We start from the raw sequence: 23,593 nt of genomic DNA, 5'->3' as shown, positions 1-23,593 counted from the left end.
CATTTCAGGTGACTACCTCATGAAGCTCATTGAGAGAACACCAAGGGTTTGCAGAGTTATCAAAAAAAGCAAAGGGTGGCTACTTTGAAGAATCTAAAATATAAGACGTTGTTTTCAGTTATTTCACACTTTTTTGTTAAGTACATAATTCCATATGTGTTCATTCATAGTTTTGATGCCTTTAGTGAGAATCTACAATGTAAATAGTCATGAAAATAAAGAAACACATTCAATGAGAAAGTGTGTCCAAACTTTTGGCCTGTACTGTATGTGTAATATTTGGCGGTTGGTTGATGATCTAATTCTCAACACTAATCCATTTTTTTTCTCTCCATAATTTTTTAGCAGCCATGCTACCAGCTAACCAGCTTCTAGCCTCTGTAATAGGGATTGTTACAAAATGGTGCTATCATTATTGAATTTACCAAATGTGGTAGGGAGTGTCTCACTCAAGCATAGCTGCTCTGTGTTTGGGTCACAGGGCGTACCAAACCAATGTTGCATACCGATTTGAACGTCCTGTACCGAAATGGTTTGGGACGAACACACAGACTGTACCGTTACAGGTATGTCATCATGCAAAGCATAAGCAGCCTTTTTGGGGGGTTTTCCTGACTCATAATGGACCTTTGAAGGGTAAGGGGGTGACTACGCATGACAGTATTTGATAGAAAAATCCTCTATGCAGGAAAAACCCTGTATTTTCATCAAAGCTTAAAAAAATCTGCCTCACCGAAACATCTAGGTACAGAATGTGCAGGCTGTGACGGGACAAGCAATGACTACACATGGTTGTGGCAGCTTAACTGATCTCTGAACAGAAGCAAAGACCGACAAGAGCAGTATCTACAGCTGATCTGAGTGCTGCTTGGGTACACAAGGCGAGTGCCATGTAAACACCGAACACCTTCTGCACAGTGCACACTGAGCACGGTACAAGAGCCCAAAAGGGAACAAAAGTCAAAGTAAACAACCACTGTATACACAATACAGAGGGGCTGTCACAATGGGTTGGGATCAAACCGATTTTACACACCGAGATGTAGCTATTCGCTATGTTAAAAGATCATCAAATGTCTGGTCAGATTCATATATCCAGTTCACTTATTCTTTGATCAGATTGTTCCTGATCTGGAGAAAATCAAGATTTTGCTATCTAATTTACCCTCCCTCCCTCCATCCTTGGGCAACAGAAAACTTTCTTCCTACAAATACATACATACACATCCATCACCCTGAACCGAAGCCTGAAGACAGTGTTTAACCTCAAGTAGTGGATCAACAGATCAACACAGGTACATTTCCAGAATAAAGCCAGACCTTATGTTAGGCTTTGCCCCTCCGCTTCCGCTCTCTGTGTGCTGCCGTCCTTAAAATCTCTCACTTCAAACACCTGCTGGCTAACAACTTACGAGTATTATGCTCCATATAAATGGAGTAACCTGCAGATTCTTATGAAATTGAACAGCCTGATTCCATTTAATCACTTTAAATGTCTTTTCATGAGTCCATGTATTCTGAATGTACATGTGCACTTTGAGTTTTTCAACATTCTTATGAAATTGAACAGCCTGATTCAATTTTTTTTTTGTAAAGATAATTTTTGGGGGCATTTCCACCTTTAATAGACAGGACAGCTCAGATATGAAAGGCAAGAGAGAAGGGGAAAACATGCGGGAAACCATCACAGGTCAGACTCGAACCCCGGACCCTATGCATCGAGGAATAGACCTCTACACGTGTGCGCCCGCTCTACCAACTAAGCTAACCGGCCACAGTCTAATTCCATATAATCACTTGAAATGTCTTCTTTTTGAGTCCATGTACTACCAGGTTTTGAAGAAAATGTGGATTGTTCAACAAGGAAGGCCTGCTTGGTTCTTTCTGGGAATGATTGTAAAGATTTACAAAGAATATGTTTACGTTACTGTATTGTGTGAAATGTTAACTTCATTTAATCTTGTATGTGGCGTTTTGATTTGGCGGGGTGCAAATGTTCCACCAAAACAAGTTCCTTCCAGAGACTATTTTGCAGAGCCACTATCACTGCGACTGGAACTTAGTGCCGCCCAAGACGATTGTGGTTGGTTTAAAGAAATGCAAACAACGCATAAAAAAAAAAAAATCCTATCTCAGAATGTATTTGTGGTGTAGCCAGACTTTCTCTATTCTCCACAGCGCTGTAGAGAATATTTCAGTAAATATTCAAACACAGGCTCAATATTATTTTTCTATATTCATTTTATTTAATAGCTCATTCACCCACACCTATTGTAACTAAGAATCAAAATATCTAAAAACCAAGTCTATATCTATATCTATTATTGTTCTTTCTGGTCAGACTGCTTGCAGGTTGTAAATATTATGACTCATCTGAATGCATTTTGAGATATCTCAAATGTAATTGTAGATCCAAAGTTTCAACTGTTTATCTACTGGCACATACTTGCCATGCCCATGCACATGTGCCCACAGGTGCTCTGCACAAACTCGCTGGAGTTGCAGTGATACGCAGGTATACCAGTATACCCACTAAGAAAGCTCCAGGATTTCCATATACCCACTTAAAAATGCCCAATGACTCACAACAACAAACTTTCCATTATATTTTTTATATATTTTGAATCGTCATCTGTGTTTTTCTTCTTCACATAGGCTAAATAAAGGTATTCCCACTGTAAATTGATGCATAAAAGTGTATCCGAATGGAGGAAGTTAAGTCGTTGATGCTCAAAACTGGGGGAGGACACCCAGACCCCCCACTATGATAGCCCCCCCCCCAAAAAAAGGCAGATTCTGGCCAATATACAGTACAGTATACCCAAAACATATGATTAGACTACACCACATAAGAGGCAGTTATGCTAGTTTAGTTTAACATCATCCTTTATTAATGCCTTACATTTCGCTACCACTCTCTACAACGGTGCTATAACTCCGTTGAAAGAGTGGTGGGAATCGTACAGCAATTCTATAATTCGGCATTTCATTAAAATATTCACGTTTGGTGTATTGGACTAACGCCGAACGGAGGAGCAGACAGTAGCGCTTAGTTTATTGTTCCTTGTTTTATTTTTGGACGGTGTGGACAATTGTCACTAACCGACGCAACAGAAAATTGACAGATGTTAAATGGAGTTTGGCGCTCCACGCCTCTCCGTAGAGCAGACAGCCAACAGACAACCCGCGTAATGTGTTGATACAGTACAGCGGCAGCTCGTTAGTCCGGCTTTGCATTGGCAAACACAAAAAACGGGCATCAACTGTACTCACTCAAGTGTAGCTAGACAGAGGCGTGACTGCGTAGCTACAAGTTTAAACGCTTTGGTAATAGTGTGGCTACTTTCTTAACTTCTTTCAAACAGTTAAGACTTTCGGTCAGTGTACATGTTGGTTGGTTATAAGTGATATTTAAATTTTGAAAAAGAAAAAGAGAAACGAGCTTACCTGGAGGCAGAGCAGTAGACTATAGGTTGTCGCTTCAAAGTGCTAACTTGAATTATAACGTTAGCTAACGCCGGCTAACTCAGTTGTTTGGGGTAAAATCAAGTCCCAGCGCATTCACGTTGTTTTCTTCGCCTTTGCCTCTCGGACTTGTTTGGTTCTATTTTTGCAGGATATTTCCAAGTGTCAGAGTCAGGTGCATTGAAAAACCCCACCTCTCTGTCACTGCCTCTCTCTCTCTCCCTACCTGCTGCTGGTGCACTATTACAACAAAACTCCACCTCAGTAGATAATGCTGGCTTTACCAGTCTGACTAGCAGAACAGTCCAACATAACAACTCTATGGCATGACACAAACACTAAGTCAGTCTTGTATAAAGCAGCCTGCATGAAAGCAATACTTGAGTAAAAGTAGCTTGAAAATGACTTTGGAAAAAGTAGTCCACTTTTAGAATATTACTTGAGTAAAAGTCTTAAAGTATCTGTTAGGCTTACTGTACTTAAATGTCTAAAGTAATTTTCTGATATTAAATGTAATGAAAACTTTGATTATGAACTTTATTGTGGCTTCTTCATAGTAAAGCATACAATTCAGGGTTTTCCACACCTTCCTAAACATCAAAGTCTGGCGTCAACAAAGAGAGAAACAGAAACAGAATTTTCTTTTTTTTGTGAGGAAGAATCTTTCACTCCATTTCACAATTCACAAACATTTCTTGCAAGTAACGAGTAACAAAAATGCTTAGGGCGAGGGTCTTCAACGTTTTTTTTATGCCAAGGACCCCTCAACTGAGAGAGATGGATCAGTGACCAGCTCCCCCCGGAACGTGAACACATTGTCATCATCACCCACCCAGACACAAATAAAGAAAAGATGACAGTAACCACAATATTCAAGACCATCAACAAAATAGTAACAAAACAGACAATAAACCAAATAAATGACACCACCATAAGCCCATCATATACGTCCCTACCCAGCACAAAGCTTCTTAGGAGCCCCCCAGAAAGCTCAGGTAGCTACTTTACCGATCTGACAAACCCACTCCTGGACTGAAGGCACCCCTTCATTCTTCCATCCTCGTAAAACAATCTGTCTGGCGAGCCATCCTCATTTGAATGTAATGAAGTTGCTTCCATCCGGCCGCAGATACCGTATGCCTACTTACAGGACCAATCAGAAAAAATGCGGAGTTTTTTTGTGATTGTTGCGGGCAAAAATCCTTGATTATGCGGCACGTTTTCTTAAAAAATGCGATGGAATATGCGGGATATTTATGCAGTTTTATGCGATGAAATTGCGGGAACTTGCAAAAACTGCGGTTTGATGAAAAAGAGAAGAAAAAGTGATTCCCAACACCCTGCTTTTCGATGATGTTCACGTTGCGTAATTACGTCACTTCATAACGTTCCCATGGCAACAGGGGAAAATGGCTGCTTGTGTGAAGTAAACACAAAATTTTTCAACTTTCTGCTAAGATACAGTACAGGCCAAAAGTTTGGACACACCTTCTCATTCAAATGCGTTTCCTTTTTATTTTCATGACTATTTACATTGTAGATTCTCACTGATGGAATTATGTACTTAACAAAAAAGTGTGAAATAACTGAAAACATGTCTTATATTTTAGATTCTTCAAAGTAGCCACCCTTTGCTTTTTTATTAATAAGGGAAACAATTCCACTAATTAACCCTGACAAAGCACACCTGTGAAGGTAAAACCATTTCAGGTGACTACCTCATGAAGCTCATTGAGAGAACACCAAGGGTTTGCAGCGTTATCAAAAAAAGCAAAGGGTGGCTACTTTGAGGAATCTAAAATATAAGACATGTTTTCAGTTATTTCACACTTTTTTGTTAAGTACATGATTCCATATGTGTTCATTCATAGTTTTGATGCCTTCAGTGAGAATCTACAATGTAAATAGTCATGAAAATAAAAAGGAAACACATTCAATGAGAAAGTGTGTCCAAACTTTTGGCCTTTACTGTATATGTGACTTTTTTGCAACAAAAATGCGGGGATTATGAAATCATGCAAGCCCTGCACTTCCAGTCGAACGGCGAACGGCGTGCAACCAGTAACCAGTAACATAGCCCAAGCACGGCGTTCGTCGTTCGACTGGTCGTGACTGCTTATAAACTATCTTTTTAATAAACTGTCTGTACACTTGCAAAGTTCTCAATGCTTCGGTTTACATGTAGGGACCGTCATTATGCTACCGTGGAAGTGCGGTGCTATTTTGAGCCTTGTTAGTGGTGTAGAAATAGCGATTTCTTTTTACTTTTCTCGTGCCCCGACAACTAGCGTTATAACCTAATTAGCGGTTTGGGCTAAAACTGGTCACATTCGATTACCATGAAAACATATCCCAGAGAACGGCCAATCGGTACACACGTGTAGGTTCATTTTGCGCCGGATTTCTCCTTTTAATACACAGCCCTGGCTCTGTAAATGGAAAACAAACAAAAAGGACTGCACAAAACACTATTCCAGCCAATCAGCAACAGGCGGTGACAGTTGATGGTATGGGCGGGAGGGGGGGAGCCAGTATGGGAATGTGCCAGCCAGCCAGTAGTTATCTGTCTTTGAATTTGGGGGTGGAGCTTCTGAAGGGGAGGGGGATTTGGCAGTTGAGTTCAAATATCAACAATCTTTGCACAGCATCACCTACTGCACCTTTAAATCTCACCTGTTCCCTCAAGCGGTCCTGGTGTCCCATGATAATGGCAGCATGGTGAGGATACTTCTGCCTCAGGTGGTCCAGGAACACCTCCTTCTTCCTCTCCACGTCCGAGTGCTGCATCATAAGGCTTTCCAGCTGTTTGTCCCTGCAGCTGGCGTGAGCAGCGGCGAAGTAGCTCCGAGGTAAGGTGCTGGGAGAGCGCGGAGCTGAACCACAGGACGAGAGGTCCGGGTTACAGAGCGCGCTGCCGCTGGCGTGCGGTTTCTTGTGCAGCAGAAGCTCAGTGCTGCTGTCCACAGCAGCAGGGAAACAAGAAGATACCCTGGTTTGGGAGTTTCCGAGATCTGAGTGGGGTGGATGAGAGAGGAAAGGAGTAAGGAAACAAGATGAGAGTACAGAGAAAAAAAGATAAGAAAGTGTAAGACAGGACAAGATAAGATAACATGGCAGAATGAAATGCGTGGCTACATATTGAAATGTACACACTTGTCAGATAATGTTCATGGCCAGCAAACTGCTACATGTACAATAAGGGACTTCATTGGAAGATTAAAGTAAAAATCTAATTTTTTTTACTCCAAATACTGTGCTTGTTTTATCCTATTTTTTGTATGGGTCAGTTGCCGTGTGCCGTCAATGTTGTTAATGTGCATCAGTGCGTGGATAAGTGCTGCCATAATGGCGGAACAATATGCTGCTCTGCAGATGATGAGAACAACAGATTCAGGGAAGCTAAAAAAAAGAAGATCCAGCTCAGCATTCATTCAACCTCAGATGCTTGTCCGCACACAGCTGGAGAGGGATTGCCACTGAAACGTAGCATGTGCAGGAAATTACAACGGTTTATGTAGGCTAATTATCTGAAGCCTGAATAATACTGTTCTCATGAGGCGTCGGTATTTGATCACACTCAAGGTGAGAAACAGGACAGGAAGTAGATTGATGATATGATCTAGTTAGTTCCCAATAGAGAGGCGAAATCCCTTCCCCTTTCGATGGACCACCATGGGACCCTTTTTGGAAAAGATATGTACGGTAGTACTAAAACATTTTGTTTGAATTGACAATTGAGTCCTGGATTACACATATGGTGTTCGTCAATTTAAAAGATCATTTAGTCGAGAAAGTCTCAGTTTGTCATAAAGTTTGTTAAAGTATAAGACTGTGAAAATACATAATTAGAAAAAGTAAACACTTCAAATGTGCATGGGTGACGTCTCGCTGAAGACATATTACAAACTTTGACCTTTTTGATCTTCTCTTGCAAAATTATCTTTTAAATTGTCGAAACATCATATGTGTAATTCATGGCTCAATTCAAACAGGATCATAAAAATCAATTGTTCACCACCATACAGACAGTATTTGTTTTCCAACATAAGGTCCCATGAGGTCCGCTGGAATGGGGAGGGACTTCGCCTCTCTATACAATTTGTCAGCACATGCTTTAGCTGGCCTAATGTTAACAACTTCAAGCAGTTAGTTTCTTCATTCACCTGTTCCACAGTGTAAAAAGCTCTGTGGGTTTTTGAGTCATAAGCACTGAAGTCGATTTTTACCCTACATAATGCACATAATGCATAATAACACACACACACACACAGATACAATCTGCATACCTCTGTCTAACAAACCAACAGAACTGGCTGATGGCACTGTACAGCCTAAATATGTTATTGGACAAAATAATGAGTTCAGTCTAAATGCCACCCATCCAGCCCTAACTACAGTTTACTGCTCCGGCTTCTGTGACTGATGCCGTCTACAGAGCTATGTGGCATTTTACAATGTCAGACCTGCAGGCTCCAACACACACACACACACACACACACACAGTTAAAAATGAATTTGCAGCAGAGGTGACACATCGGTGGTGCAGAAACTCTGCCCAAGTAGTCGTCCGTCCAAACCTCCAAAACTCTGACTCTGACCTCAGTTATCAAATCAAACACAGACTGCAATATGACATCATGACTTGGCGTAAACATACACGGCACTTTCCTAAAGCCAAGTGGCGTGTTGTATCTGTACGCATTTTGAGCTATCCGCGTGTATGTCTACGCTGTATACAGCGAACGGCAGTCTGCAACGTCACAGTGTAAACATACACACCACTTTCTAAAGCCACGTGGCGTGTTATCGCGAGGCTACGTGTTATTGGGAATGGGAATGATTGAGATTTCTCTTGGCACAGCTACCAGAAGACTTACAACTTTCAGACAGGTTGCTCACGTCACATTTACGTCGTCTCTCTCAGTTGGAGGCTGCGCAGTAAAGCAAGAAATCATGTGAAAAGTGCGTCTAATAGCCTTCACTGGTCTCCGTCCAGAGCAACGGGGTCTATTGGTCCATATACTGTCTATGGACACAATCCCCGCTCTCCTGGGTGAAAGTCCTGTGTTGTTTGACCCATCCTCCACCCCAACCAACCTCCCTACGCGGATTTTCGGCCTTTCATACTACTAGCTACGGTGTCAATTCACACACAATCGCATGGTAATGTACGTCTATGGAGGCCAAACGGCATTGATAAACACGCTAAAAAGCGAGTATGCATCTTGATAACACGCCAGTAATGGCATACGAATTGCCGTGTCATAAATACGCCACTTCATGAGATCAGTCTGCAGACTGGATGCCAACTGCTGTTATTTAGAAGTTAGCAGCGTAGAAGAATTGTCCATGACTGTTTTGTTTCGGTTTACACATGGTCTGTATATTGTTAGATTGGATTAGTTTGTTAGTTTCCTAATCTCCTTTCAGCAGCAGCAGCTGAATGGAGCTGAATGGAGCTGTGGACTAGAAATACAACTAAAGCTAATCAGTCTGTTCAATGGAAAAATATTTTCAAGAGGTTACACAATAGCACCCATGCAAGACCCGAGAAAATATAGATACAGAGCGCATTTAAGTCCCGGCCCAACCGGAGGGGAAAACAACTATGCGTTCTCCATTGACTTGCATTGTGTGAAGGATCCTCCTCGTCAATTCCGTCTGCTAGCAAACAACAGAAAAATGCCTAAAAGCTGCTGTGTGGTGGGATGCACTGCCAACAATGTAAAGAACCCACAGCTTCATTTTTATGAGCCGCCAAACCGAAAAACTGAGCTTCTTGAAGATAGCTTTCATACGTAAAGTGGATACAAATGTGAGGAATCATCAGAAAGAATGGGAAGACTGTGGGATCCTGACACTAAGCTAACGTTATGCCCACGTACACGTGTGAAGCAGGCATTTTGTTACCAAGTCAAATATCCAAATGTCAGTTTTAGGCTAACTATATTTAATCATATTTAAGTTGAGCTTAAGCCTTTTGACAGTATGCAACTTGTTTTATAATGGAAATTGGTTAAAAATCAGAAAGCTATGCAGTATGTTTGCAAGTGCCTTAGCTTGCTAACACATAGCTAACATTAGCTTACTAACAGCTAACTTGTCCTCTCTCGGTAGGTTGCTAAAATAATCGTTTGACATGCTTAAATCTGATGTTTTTTTGCTAGCTGCAGGCGTTTTCCAGTCCAGAAAAATGTGATTATGCAATCGCATAATTCAATGCATAATCAGCGAAAGTCCGCATATTTAAGCGGGGGCCGCATTTTTTCAAATACGCCGCATAAATTGCCGATGTCCGTGCAAAATATGCGGGGCTTGCATGATTTCATAATCCCTGCATTTTTGTTGCAAAAAAGTCACATATATCTTAGCAGAAAGTTGAAAAATGTTGCGTTCACTTCACACAAGAGCATTCATTTTCCCCTGTTGCCATGGGAACGTTATGAAGTGACGTAATTACGCGATGTGAACATCATTGAAAAGCAGGGTGTTGGGAGGAATCAATTTTTTTTCTCTTTTTCATCAAACCGCAGTTTTTGCAAGTTCCCGCAGATTTTCTTTAGCGTTTCAGCCCTTAGTTGCATATCGTGGCACCGATTGTTTTCCCCTCTGGTGGCCGTGGTTCTCAGAGTATACGCACTCTGTCTCTATGGGTTAACATCCCTGTGCTTGTTAAGCTTTTCAGTTAATAATAATAATAATAATAATAATTATAATGTAATAGGTACTTCTTATTTAATGATAGTTAAAGTTCACAATTTCATCAGTAGAAGAGGAGAAAGGGTATTGTGTAATATATGTGGTGATTCCCACCAGTAATGGAGAGCCCCTCTGGAACATTGGACCAATCCGGGATCGAAGGGTCAAGCCAAGTCTCCATGAAAACCATAACGTTACAGTTCGGAGGAGGAGCTCGAGACACGGCAACCAAGTCGCTTCACTGAGAATCTGAAAATCTATCTGAAAATCTGTATCTTATTATTATTTTTTTTTTTTAACCGATTTCTTGTAGAGTACAGATAAACATGGGCTCCCCTCTCACACGCACACCTACAGTTTCAGCATGTTGACATTTGGAGTTGTCCTGGAGCTTTGCTGTCTAATGAGGACACTCACTCACTGGTTGATTGAAAAATGCCTTTTTAATGTATCGCTGGAAGGTTTTATTTCATTGTGTGTGGTAGTTACAATACACCAATACAAAGTTATAGCTGTCAATCTACATATATTCTTATATTCTGCATATATATTTTCTCATTTGTATTTTAAATAAGAAAAAAATGTCGTTATTCCACTAAGAACCCCACACAACGTACAAAATGTGCAGACACATTGTCATCTCCCTCCCCCATCTAGCTTCTGTAATGTGACATGACATGAGTCGATCAAAACTTTATTTACAATTTGATGACTTTGAATCAATATAAAATGCAGATGTCCACCAAGGAGAACAATACATGACAACTTTTAGTTTCTGTGACTGAAGACACATTTCTCAGAACATCTAATAGTCATCCCTAACAAGTTGTAGGTGGATCCTGTGGTTCTGATGGACCTGTTCCATTTATTTATATTCAATCAGTATCAACAACTATGTACACCCTTGGATGTCAGAGGAGGATTTTACCACTAGTATTTATCACATGGACACCTGCCCTTTCAATGGATGCTATCCACAACTCCAGGAAGATCATCAGGAGAGTCTGCTGCTTTGGTCGTGTAGATTCACTTAGATTTGCATTCCATTATGGGGACTAAGTCAAATTTGATATTGCATGTTTACCTTAAGGGCTGTTTATAGTTTCATATTTCTGGGCTAGGTACAATGTGCAGACAAAGATGATGCATGCTTGAATGCACAGTGTTTTTTTTTTTTTAGCATCAGACGGGAGGGTCAGGCTAAATATCTTGGAGGATGTGCTGTACCAGAACAAGCACTCTGTGAGTGTATGTGTGTGTGTGTGTGTGTGTGTGTGTGTGTGTGTGTGTGTGTGTGTGTGTGTGTGTGTGTGTCTTTCTCTGTCATAGGCTTTAAAGCGCACTTGTAGTGTGTAAAGTCTGCTTGGTCACAACCTGGCCCTTTGTGCACAGAGGGGTCACACTCCTTTGCAAAGTTGGCCAGATGACAAATCTGAGTCAACCAGATTCACGCGGTCACCAGGATGCAGCAACCACGGACTGGCCTTTATGAAAATGCCTCTGACGTTCCTCATCTTATGAATCATCTTATTTTTGGGTCCTGCATCAATATTTGGTGAGCAAAAGCATCATCCACTAAACATATTTCCTGCTTGAGTTTACACGGACGCATCGCTTCATTTTGATTGATGTTATTCATTATATTTTCTAACGCAGCTGTCTTCCGTGTTAAACCTTCCCACTGCCTCCTCTCATCACCGATAAACTTAATCCATTCAGTTCATACTGACACAGTAGCTGAGGCTGAAAACCTTTCCTCCAACATGACTGCTGGACTCTTGCTCTCACCAGATTCTGTTCTCAATGAGGCTTAAGCGGTGCTGAGTTTAGTGCTATATTAGTCACACACATTTAAGGAATCGTGAAGTAGTATTTCTCCTAGTGCAGACATGACTCACAACTTGTGTTCAGACATGAAGCACATGATATATTATTGGTATTATTGCTTAAAACAAATTAGTAAGTTCATCAACATCGTTTTCTTCAGCAGCAGCAGCTGTTTTCAGTGACAATGCTCTGGTTAACTGAATGTACACCAAAGTACACCAGATAGCAGAAAGACACAGTTATAAATCCTAAAACGGGAGGAGGATAAATATTTTACTTTTACAACACCAAGTTTCTTCACCCAGTGCAGCACTCCCTATTTTTTCCTCCAACATTTCAGCTTAATTGGGATGAGGCTCCTAAGAAATATGCTTGTTTTTGAAGTGCATGGCTTCTTCACTTCTTTAAGCCTAACTGCCATGTCACTCAGTCAACATTTTAACAAGTAAACACTGTAAGGGAACAAAGCACAGTATTTGTCAGTCGCTTTGGATAAAAGCATCAGCTAAATGAAATGTAAATGTGAATTTCAGAAATGTCCAGATGCCACAAAAAATGTCTTTATTGTTTTTATATTTAGAAAAGGGCCTATTAGTTATCATGATATACCGTACTGGATTTCACAGCAGTCATAGGCATATAGCGTAGATCTATACAAATATAGGACATAAAATACCCAACATGCATGTTTGGTATTTTTCATCCTATATTTTTACATGAGTAATGATGAATCTTGACTTATCTTTATAAAAAAGGTCATCATCTCCTAGACGTTCTATGCTATTCAATAGCAGGTTAGTTTGTCTGACCATTATTGTTCCCTCAATTTCCAGCTTATGACATCACATGACTCTGATATTCAAATGAAAACATGTTCAGTTTTACAATTACACAACACAGTTTAAAACACTAGAGACCTAGGGGCAACTCCCTAACCCCCCCCCCACCCCTACTTTTAGCGCCCTTGCTCGGACCACACCCATCTTTGAATTCGGCCTTCATTTTGACCTCGACAACACACCTGTAACGTTATGTGACTGCATCTTGCACGGTTGACAACTTCTGACATAGCAGACAGACAGTCATAAACAAACTGGCAAAGTACTCAAAAACCGCCTCTCTGGTATATCCTGTTACAGTAAGCCTAGGTGTCACATTTTGCCATGATGACACACACGCGCACAGACAAATACAACAAAAACAATACCAACGTTGCTGTCGTGGCGGGTAAATATTTAACGGTTTACCTACAATATTAGTTCCAGCTCCGGCACGTTCAGCTCATCCAGTTCTGTCTGTTTACTTCGATGTCTCAGTGCAACACATGCTGCAGTGATAGAGCTCACACTGCTCCGGGCACGTCATTTGGAAAGTTCAAATAGGGTGTGTGTGTGTATGTGTGTGTGTGTGTGTGTGTATGTGTGTGTGTGCGTGTGTGTGTGCGTGCTTTCTTGTTTAACTATATTCAAAATGCTGGAACCCACAACTTTAAAGGGCTGTTTGAGAGTGCAGACTTGGTTTTAGGATTAGGGTTAGAATTAGGTTAGGGTTAGGGTAAGGGTTAAGGTTAGGCATTTAGTTGTGATGGTTAAGGTTAGGGTAAGGGGCTAGGGAATGCCTTATGTCAATGACGGGTCCCCACAAAGATAGTGCCATGCACTTTATGTGTGTGTGTGTGTGTGTGTGTGTGTGTGTGTGTGCGTGTGTATGTTCCTGAGGAAGCCTGGGCCAGTCTCACTTTTTCCAGACCTCTTGTTTCCCCTCTAAGTTAGAAAGCGGTTATAGTACAATTTCATAACAACACACTGGCAGGATGCAGCAATTCCCACATGTGGACAATGGATTATAGTGGCGGAACCCCCGAGGTGAGATGGAAGGTGTATTTAGGGAGACGGTGTGACAGTTGAGACTTCCATACAAAAAAAAAAAAAAGCATTGTGTGCATCAACTGCCAACTAGTTAAACTATTTAGATACAGCATTTAAGAGAGACTTCAATCTAGTCAATCAGTTTGAATTGTACCATTGTAAAATGCTAATGTCAAGATGATGTCAATGTTACAAAAACAGGGAACGATGTGGTGTTGTTCCACTGGTGTGTACTTTGACATGTGAAAGCACTTCATTCTGTAGCCTCAAGGGGTTTCTTAATTTAATAGATGTATCATTTAAGATTCAATTTGATCATCATACCCCCCCCCCCCACACACACACACACATACATTTTTAAAAAAAAATGTAACGCAGTAATGTTTACTCCGTACATTTTACCTGACCTACTTTTAACTTTTATCTGAGTATATTTTTACTTCCCATCAATTATAATCCACAGAATAAAACGAGTCCTCCCTGCTAATGCTGAAAATATCAGCCCTCGTCCTCATGTCATGCCTGAAGGCGTGAAATCCCTCTTCAACATGCCTTCTGCCCAACATGAACATCTATTTTATCACTGAAGTGGATTGGATTAAACGGAAGCTTTACAACCACGTCCCATATTATTATTTATTATTTGACATTTATTTATTGCAGAGGAATAACCCCTTGAGATGAACCATCTCGTTTTCGAGGGGGTCCTCGAGTCCAGGTACAGAAATAGACACTGACCTTACAGTTGCAGTCAAACAGAAGGAAGGCAGATTCCTAAAAGTGCTCGCTGTGAGGTGTGTTCGGTATCACGCTCAGTCACAGTCAATACGTAGGTTGGTAGAAAACAAGGTAGAGTAGTCTCGCTTTGCCAGACCATCCACACGCTGCGGAGCGGGGGAGGGTCTGGCCAGGGCCACCATTATCAGTGAAATATTCAAATTGAGTTATAGCCTTAAAACATATCAGTCCGCGATCTGTGCGGGATGCTGAATTGAGCTGTGGTGTTTCGGGGCCCTAAGTGGCCCCTAGGAGAACTGGCTCTGGGAAGGTGCTAGAAGGTTGGGTTTTGGGATTGGTGATCTTACGGCCTCTGTGAGTCTTCTGGTTAAGTTTGAAGCTGATGGTTTCTTTCATTAAAGGGTTTCACACACAGCACTTTTAAACACAGCACTTATTACTAATTTTTAATGTCATGTGTATATATTTTTTAACCTTCAAGGGCAAGTAATAAAGCACTTTTAAACACAGCACTTATTAGTAATTTTTAATGGTATGTGTATATATTTTTTGACCTCAAAGGCAAGTAATTCAGACAGTATTTATGACCTTTTAAATGTTTTTATTTAAAATTTTGAGTTTAAATAAGATGTTTTTAATATTGGGATAGAATTTATTTTGTATTGTGATGCCGGGCTATTTATTTACATAACTCTAATTTATATATACATATATATATATATAGTTTATTTTATGTATTTATTTTGTAATGTCTCTAGGAGAGACACCAGGGTAGTTGTGGAGGTAACCTTTTATTTAAAGTTTTAATCTTCCGCTGTCTGTCCTGTCCAGTGGATCTTTTAACATACTTTTAATATCTGGCCGTCTTTTAAATAGCTTTTATATAACCGACAACTGTGTGATTAGTAGTGGGATTAGCCAAATTCAATTGGCCATGTACAATAAAAACTCAAGTGCAAATGACCACAGTCAGCCAGTTGAAACGTGACAATTCCATTTTATTTCCCTCACAATGTGAATGTTGAGTTCCAGTCCCGTTGATGAGTAGAAGTTAAGTTTTGTAAAAGAGAGAAGCTGTCTTTTTATGTTTTGTTACACACACACACACACACACACACACACACACACACACACACACACACACACACACACACACACAGCACAAAGCACAAGTAAGATCCTTAGAGGAAGAAAAGAAAACGAGTTTAATTGTCCCAGTCCTATTGCTTTGAAGTTTGGTGTACATTTAATTTGTTCTGCGCCCTAACATGGTGCTGGAGATATTTTGGTCTATTGCACTTGGCGTTAGTTGGGGCGTGGTGCTTCAGGGACCAGCTGAGGTGATGAAATTCAATCTGAGAAAGTTGGTTTGAGTAATAGATCCATGGGTTCAAAGGATATTACAAATCTATATATTACCGAACCTCTTTGGGTCAAATTGCTCAGTATATCTTAGTTTTTTTTTTTTATATTCAACATTATAGCATCAGCAGATTTCTTACCCACACTACTTCCACTTGTGTGACCTTAAAGAAAACCAGTCCCTCCAGCACTCTTTGATTCTGATTTCATAAACTCAGTACAGACTTCTCGTGTTGGCACATTCAGTACTTTGCTGCAAAGGTCAAACAGTAAGATTTTGTTTGAATGTTGACACTAACATGTCCTCCGCTTCATTTAAACTGCTGCAAACTATTTAAAAGAACAGACATGGAAATTGATCAATCCACAATTTAATAGACAGACAGACAGGCAGGCAGGCAGGCAGGCAGGCAGAGAAATCTACCTTATTGATCCCTATATTGGGAAATTCAAATCGACACAAATTCTGTGTCTATCCTGTAATTTTCACAACTGATCTTGTTTCAGTCCCAAGTAAATGTTTACAACAGCACCTTAAGTTGAGTAGGTATACAGTAGGTACACATACAGTATACATACTGTACATACAATACATCCAGTCCTGATCCCAATGACACAATGTCTTATAATAGTGCTTGACACGTCAGGGAGAGGAAACACAACTAGCACAGTGGCTCATTTCTATTTCACAACTATTATTGGTGTATGTAAACATGCCAGATGAGTTAGTGTTTCCATGGAAATTCCAAAAATACAAATGCCCATAATACTGCTGTATTATGTATATATATAGTGTATGACACTCTGGCCAATGACTGTACGGAATAAAAGAAATATAGAAATGGTGAAGGATACAGAGCGAGAGAAGGGACAAAGCAGAGGTGACAAAGGATAATAAGTTTCTCTTTCTTTACAATCATTATTCTGTACCACCCCATTCCTCCCCCCCCCTCTCTCTCTCTCCAGTTGACAAAGCAGATCTGATTGATCTAGTTCAGTGGAGGCCTGGAGGTAACTCCCTCTCTCTCAGCTCTTTACTGTGCTTGATAGGCCTGTGATATTTGGTTCGCAACTTGGACAGTCAGTCAGCCAGGCAGCCATCAGTCAGACAGTCAATTAGTTAGCAAGGCAACATCCAATTAGCCTGTGAGCCAGACATAGTCATATTTGCTCAATTGATAACCTAATGCTCTCTCAGATTAGACTTTACAAAAGGATACATCTGGTCTTATTCTATATTTTTCCGACGGCCAATAGAACAACAGTTTCTCTCCCAATACTTTCCAACTACGCCATCCCATTGGATCCTAGTTTTACTGGTGTGAATCTTTATAAACGCCTCACAAATATATTCATTTTCGTTATAAAATAAAGACCCAGTAAAGGTTACTCAAACAAGAGGAACTAGTGCATTTGTTGGAGATTGAGTGGGAGATTAATCCACATTTGGTGCTCTAGTGAGTATTTGGGACAACAGGACCAGTGTTGTGCAAGTTCACACAAGTAGGTTTGAGCAAGCTCAAAGTTCAGTTCAAACAGATTAAAATATATCCATACTTTATTTGGTAAGTGGAGTGAGCTAAGCTACTAGTTTCTGTACATTCAATAATGCTACAGTTAAGCTAATGTTACTCCCCAAAGAATGTAGCAAGCTAAAATACAGCAACATGGCAACATTATGCAATGTTACAACAAATAAGATAACGGCTGTGATGTCTTAAGTCAGGGTGCTAATGTAGTCTACCTTTTTAAAGCTATAGTGCGCAACTATTTTATATTAATGGACGTGCGTTGCATTCAAAACTCTTTAAAACGTCACGGTTAATTCATTCTTACTAAACCTCCTTGACAACATAAATGCTCGCGTACGTGCACACAAGCGACACATCAGACACCGGTCTGGTCAACGCGAGTATTGCTTAAAGTGCTCATATTATGTTTTTTGGCTTTTTCCCTTTCCTTTATTGTGTTATATATCTTTTTGTGCACATTATAGTTTAAACAGTGAAAAGTCCACCCCAACGGGACTTACCATCTTCCAGAGAAAACACTGTTCACCAACTGCTCCAAACAGCTCTATTGTAGTCCAGCCTTTACTTCAGAGACAAACGTGGTCACTTTGTAACACACGTTATAATGCTCGCCTAGCTGCTAGCATGGCACGCCCTCATACTCTGCTTCTGACTGGCTAGTAGTCCTTACCTAGCTACTGTCAGGACACGCCCTCATACTCTGCTTCTGACTGGCTAGTAGTCCTTACCTAGGTACTGTCAGGACACGCCCTCATACTCTGCTTCTGACTGGCTAGTAGTCCTTACCTAGGTACTGTCAGGACACGCCCTCATACTCTGCTTCTGACTGGCTAGTAGTCCTTACCTAGCTACTGCGCATGTGCGACTCCCAACAAAGATGGAACAGAAGTGCGACGCCTCACTCTGTAGCTAAAACAGCGAGCTCAACACACAGGGTGAAAAGAGGAGCTGCAGCAATGTGCAGTATGACAAAAATATGGTGTTTTTTTTAAATTAAACCACATAAAACCTATTCTGGTACAACCTCTAAATACAATTATGAACCTGAAAATGATGATTGTGGTTGGTTTAAAGAAATGCCAATAAACCAGAGCACATTTTTCTCCCATCCCGGAATGCTGTGTGGACTAGCCAGACCCTCCTCCGAAGCGCTGTGAAGGAAGGTCTGGCAATGCGAGACTACCAATTTAATAATGAGACAAGGCGAAAAAGAAGTTACCAGTGACGGGACTCTTACCGGGGTAGCATGAACCTCCTGGTGGAGCTCCTCACTGTCTGATGAAAAGCTGGTGGCTGTCCACGCTCCCCAGGCCAACAGATGGTGCTAGTCCTCCAGTGTGGAGTACTCCAGTATGCACAGGCACCTGGAGAGTCTCTCTTCTGCTAACAATACTGTTTCCTGAGATCAACAGTGCTCCTTTGTAGCAACTGGACATTTAATGCCTCCAGCTTATTCTAGTAGTAGCTCTTTTTAAGGAACTAGAGTGTCCCAACCGCATTTTCTCATCTGAGCTTTAAATCTGCAACCTCATATGACCCCAAACCCGCTTAAATCACCTTTCTCCTTATTTGCTAACATAGTCAGTTACATGATTTGTACTAAAAAAACAAACAGAAATAGCTACACTGTGGGCATGATCAAAAATAATCACTGGAAACTTTGCCATGAGTCTTATTTGCAGAGACATGTAGCTCCACATGTAGCCCGAAAGATAAGAAATATACTCTGGAGATGTTTGCAGACCAGCTGTTTCCCAGGGCTCTCAGTGCTCAGTGAGGCGCACAGCACAAGATTTTTGCAAAAGAATGTGAAGAAGGATGGAAAGACTTTAGAGATTAAATCGCACTGCTGCTGTCAGAACAAATCATCAACTTAGAGAAGCAGCAACAGAAAGTAGGTCCTTCTGTGGCATGGCAAGAAAGATAGAGAGGCAGAGAGATTAGACATTTATAAGTTCTCAGTTAAGTTCTCTGTTGTCGGTTTTCTGGAGAGAAAATGTAGTGGCCGAAAAAAGGTTGGAGTGTGTCTCAGCAAAGCTATCCCCAGGATAGATAAAGGTAAAAACAAAGAAAGCCATCAGAGGTTTTCACAATACTTCAGTTCCAGTGTTGGTTACAGTAACGTAACAGTTTTTTTCAGGTAAACAGTAGTGTACTACTACTGAATATTTGGTAACGAAACGTAGTTCCTTTTTCAATTCGGCGCAACGGTACTTTTCCTAGGGACAGATTTGACAGCGACTCTGCCCTCTCAGCTGCGCGCTCACAAGCTCCACGTGGTACGTGACAGAGGCTGGTAGCCGAGCAATCGTGGCAAGCGAGAACAAAGCTAACTTTTGAGAGCGTTTTAAGCTTCGTGGCTTTTTGCTGGACGGCGCTCTGAGCCAGGCAGACACAAAGCTGACGACCTCACAGATGGATGCGGTGGAGACGGGCCTCATACATACACGCAGCGGACCGCTGTGGACTTGTGTCGGTTGCGCGGACACGCAAGGATTTCCAGAAAAGAGGCTGCATGTGTCTACGACAATGCACGGACCATCGTGGCTGCGCGACCGGTACAAGTCGATACAGACATTACATACACACTAACAACACCGTGTAACGCCAATGACCTGCTGATGTGCATTCAACCCGCGCTGGACTCGTTCATAATGAATCAGCCGTCACTCTGTGAGTAGAGAATCCAGTCTGCAGTGGAGTTCAGACCCTTCACTGATAAACCATAGATTGACTTTATGGTCAAAGATAGTTTTTACTTTCCGTAGGGGATAACTAAGTAAAGTAACGGATTACTTTTTTTAACAAGTAATGAGTAACGAGCAAACACTACTTTTTAAACGTAAGTTCCCCAACACTGTTCAGGTCAGTGTTGTAGTACTCGAGACCGGTCTTGACGCGTGGTGTCGCGACGTCATACAGCCATGGTTGATGCTCCACAGCCCCGACCAGCAACTGATTGGACGAATGCGTGACTTGGGTGTGGCTACTCGAGAATTTCAACAGAGTGTCATAGTGGCTCGTTGAGAATACGATCTCGTATTTTAATAAAAATAGTTCACCGAAATGTGTTTCTGAAAACATTTTAAGCCAGAAATAGGCCTTGCAGTTGCTGAATCTGTCTTCATTTCAGGTCGACAAAGGTCACTTTGAAAGATTTTCATATACTTCTACTGGTAAGTCGCGTCACGTTCAACGGATTCATTTGCATAAAGCTGGGCATCGGACAGCTTTTTGACGCGCAACATTTTTCCAATGTAGCGCCGCCTTCCCAGAATGCTTTGCAGGAGCGTTGAAGTCGCCGACGTCACCCATAGGAATAGAGTGGAGCACGACGCGACAGAAGCGTCGCCGCGGACAAGTCTCAAGACCACTTTTTGAAGGTCTCCGGAATGGACCTCATTTTTACTCGTCACTTTCTTGTCACGGTCTCGGATGAAGAGGACTCTGGATTTTATTTCAAGACCGGTCAAGACCACAAGATATCACTAAATTGCCTGTGCATCATCTGATGTATGTGTTAACATCATTAATGTGATTGGATGTAAAACTTCCTGCATCAAATGCAACCAATTACTTACAAAACAAGACATTTGAGGACGTCGTCTTGGGCTTTGGGAAACACTGATTGACATTTTTCACCATTTTCTGACATTTTACAGACCAAACAACTAATCCATTAATCGAGAAAATAATCAACAGATCAAATGACAATACAAATAATTGTTAGTTGCAGCCCTAGAGCAAATAATAATTGACAAGCTATATTCCAAAAGGATGAAGAGAGTCCTTTTTTAAAATGCACACTGTACCCACTCCACACAGATACAACAAAGGACATACAAATGATACAATAACAAAACAAAAGATGTGGCGACCAATGCTGTTTTGCCTGTTCAGCTGTGTTTCTATAAAATACATTCATCTCACGGTTTGGTTGACAGGTTGGTCATGATGGCCTTCTGGGAACACCTGGGCCCAGCTGTTACTCAGCCTCTCTCTCCCTGCAGGCACCCTTCTGGTGATGTGGCAGTGTTAGTTCCTCCTTGGGTCCCTTTTGTTTATTTTAAGCATTCTGTTATTTTTGACATTGTCGTTATGCATATAATTCAGTTACTTTTGTTAGAGAAATCACATTATCAAATTTTTTTAAACGTTGTGTCTCCCATTTTGTCATGGCTGTAAGTCAGGTCAAGTTTATTTTTATAGCACATTTGATTATCATTATGAGAGCCAGGTTGTGACCATGATTAAAACCTTGGCAACGACTAAGTATTTCATAACCTGGAACCTATTTTCCCTTGAAGTTGTGTCCAAGTGACTAATGTGAACAAAAATCTTTGAATTTGGTCCAGTATTGAGTGAGAATGCCGTAACTGGCAGCCGAGAGTGCTGTTTCTGCCACTGACAGGCACAGATTGTTATTATAATTGTCTGACTACATTATGTAAAGGATTCCTACAAGTAAGATCCACTTCGTTTAACCAGAAACAACCCCGGAAATCGCCATCGCCAAACTCACCAGACTCCGTGTAAATAAACAATACTTTAAGCATGTATAGAGCCAGCATATTTTCACATGCAAATGAGTGAATTAAAGGTTTATTTCAGCCAAACCAGAGTGACGATTGTTGGAACAGTGAAAAGACGAACCAAGACGGCTTTTGATTTTATTTTGTTTCTCTCCACTTTGAAAGAAGATTTTGTTTTACCATGATAAAATGACCGTTTATGTAAATGTAGTTGGGTGAGTTTGGCGAATGGCGATTTTGGGGCTTTTTTTTCTGGTTAAACGAAAAAGGATCTTGCCATTTAACAAAAAGGTCTATCTCTTTAGGGATTCCGTTCGATAATGTTGTCAGCCACTTAGAATAATAATCTGAGCCTGTCAGTGGCAAAAACAGCACTTCAAGTGGACGTACATAGAAGATGTGCAATTGCCCAATAACTTACAATGTAGCTTGTTTCACATCTTGCTTAATACTGGACTGATTTCAAAAATTGTTGTTCCCATCAGTCACTACAAAATACTGAAGTTTCCCTTTAAAAAAAAAAAGCATATTTGCATTGATATTATGGAAAAAGACCTTGAAATAAAAACATTAAAAGAAGAAGAGAGGAAAGGAAGAGGAAAGGAGAGTTGAGGTTGAGGTCTGTTCACTGTGAAAATGCTGTTACAGCCTGTTATTGCCCTGTGACTGTGACTTTGCTGCTCAGTGTGTGTGTGTGTGTGTGTGTGTGTGTGTGTGTGTGTGTGTGTGTGTCTTGACAAGAACACATTGCCTGGCAGCGACAACTGGACAGAGACAAGACAGCCATGGGAAATATCATTTCTGCTTGTTAAACATCACACACCGTACACACATGTCAGTGAAGCCTGCAGTTCTTCTTAGAATCACTGACTGTAGATCAAACCTCTGAGGAAAGTTCTCAGTCCTTAATGTCTTCCGAGGCTACCCAAACCAGCAGTACATTTTATCATGTGATTATAGAAGGTTATTTTAGCACTATGATAGACAGAATTATAATAATTCAGCAACAAACATTGGTAAACGAATGGCCATCTGTTATTGATATTATCAAAGTACCGACATCTACTGTAAATCATTCATTTTTGGGGGCACTGAAAGATATTCAGGTCTGTAGTTTGAGGACAGTGAAGTAGGCTTAAAACAAATAGCCTTTCGAGAGAGTTTGAGGCATTGACAAAATGCACTGAAAATCCCAGCACTGTCACTGTGGTGTTCTCCATCTATATATTCTGCTGATAGCACATGTAGGATTAATGTGTTAACGCATGGCAATACAAATATCCCCAAAAATGCAACTGTATGCCCTAATTATGTTTTTTTTTTATGTGCCCTCAAAAAACATTTTACACTGAAATGTGAGTGGTTGCAAGAGGATTGATGAGATATGAAAAAAAAGGAAAAATTAACTTTGTAAGCATTATATTCATTTTTTATTGACTTTCTCCACTCTTTTCTCTTTTTTTCTCGTGTAATACTGGATAGAATTTCTATTTCCGGACTCTAATAAAACAATGAAACAATCTGAGGCAAATAGGGGAAATCACTCTTTGATGAAACTTCTCACAACTCT

At 40.8% G+C, this 23,593-nt stretch overlaps 1 protein-coding gene across 8 annotated transcripts in view; it reads right to left on the bottom strand.

Annotated features, from left to right (window-relative positions):
• LOC120568159 (sickle tail protein homolog) overlaps window positions 1–23,593 on the bottom strand; it is a 99,814-nt gene that overhangs the window by 65,360 nt on the left and 10,861 nt on the right. For 7 of the 8 annotated variants that reach the window (XM_039815475.1, XM_039815482.1, XM_039815477.1 and 4 more), the window contains exon 2: window positions 6,139–6,476. In XM_039815475.1, the coding sequence (XP_039671409.1) occupies window positions 6,139–6,476 (338 nt within the window). Of the gene's footprint in view, window positions 1–3,447; window positions 3,674–6,138; window positions 6,477–23,593 lie in introns of those variants that run through there. The other variant, XM_039815478.1, reaches the window with a different exon arrangement.

The sequence above is a fragment of the Perca fluviatilis genome, chromosome 11 (genome assembly GCF_010015445.1).
Source record: "Perca fluviatilis chromosome 11, GENO_Pfluv_1.0, whole genome shotgun sequence".
In the NCBI taxonomy this organism is placed as follows: domain Eukaryota; kingdom Metazoa; phylum Chordata; class Actinopteri; order Perciformes; family Percidae; genus Perca; species Perca fluviatilis.
The sequence above is the reverse complement of the archived record's forward strand: the minus strand, read 5'-3'. Positions and strand labels throughout refer to the sequence as shown.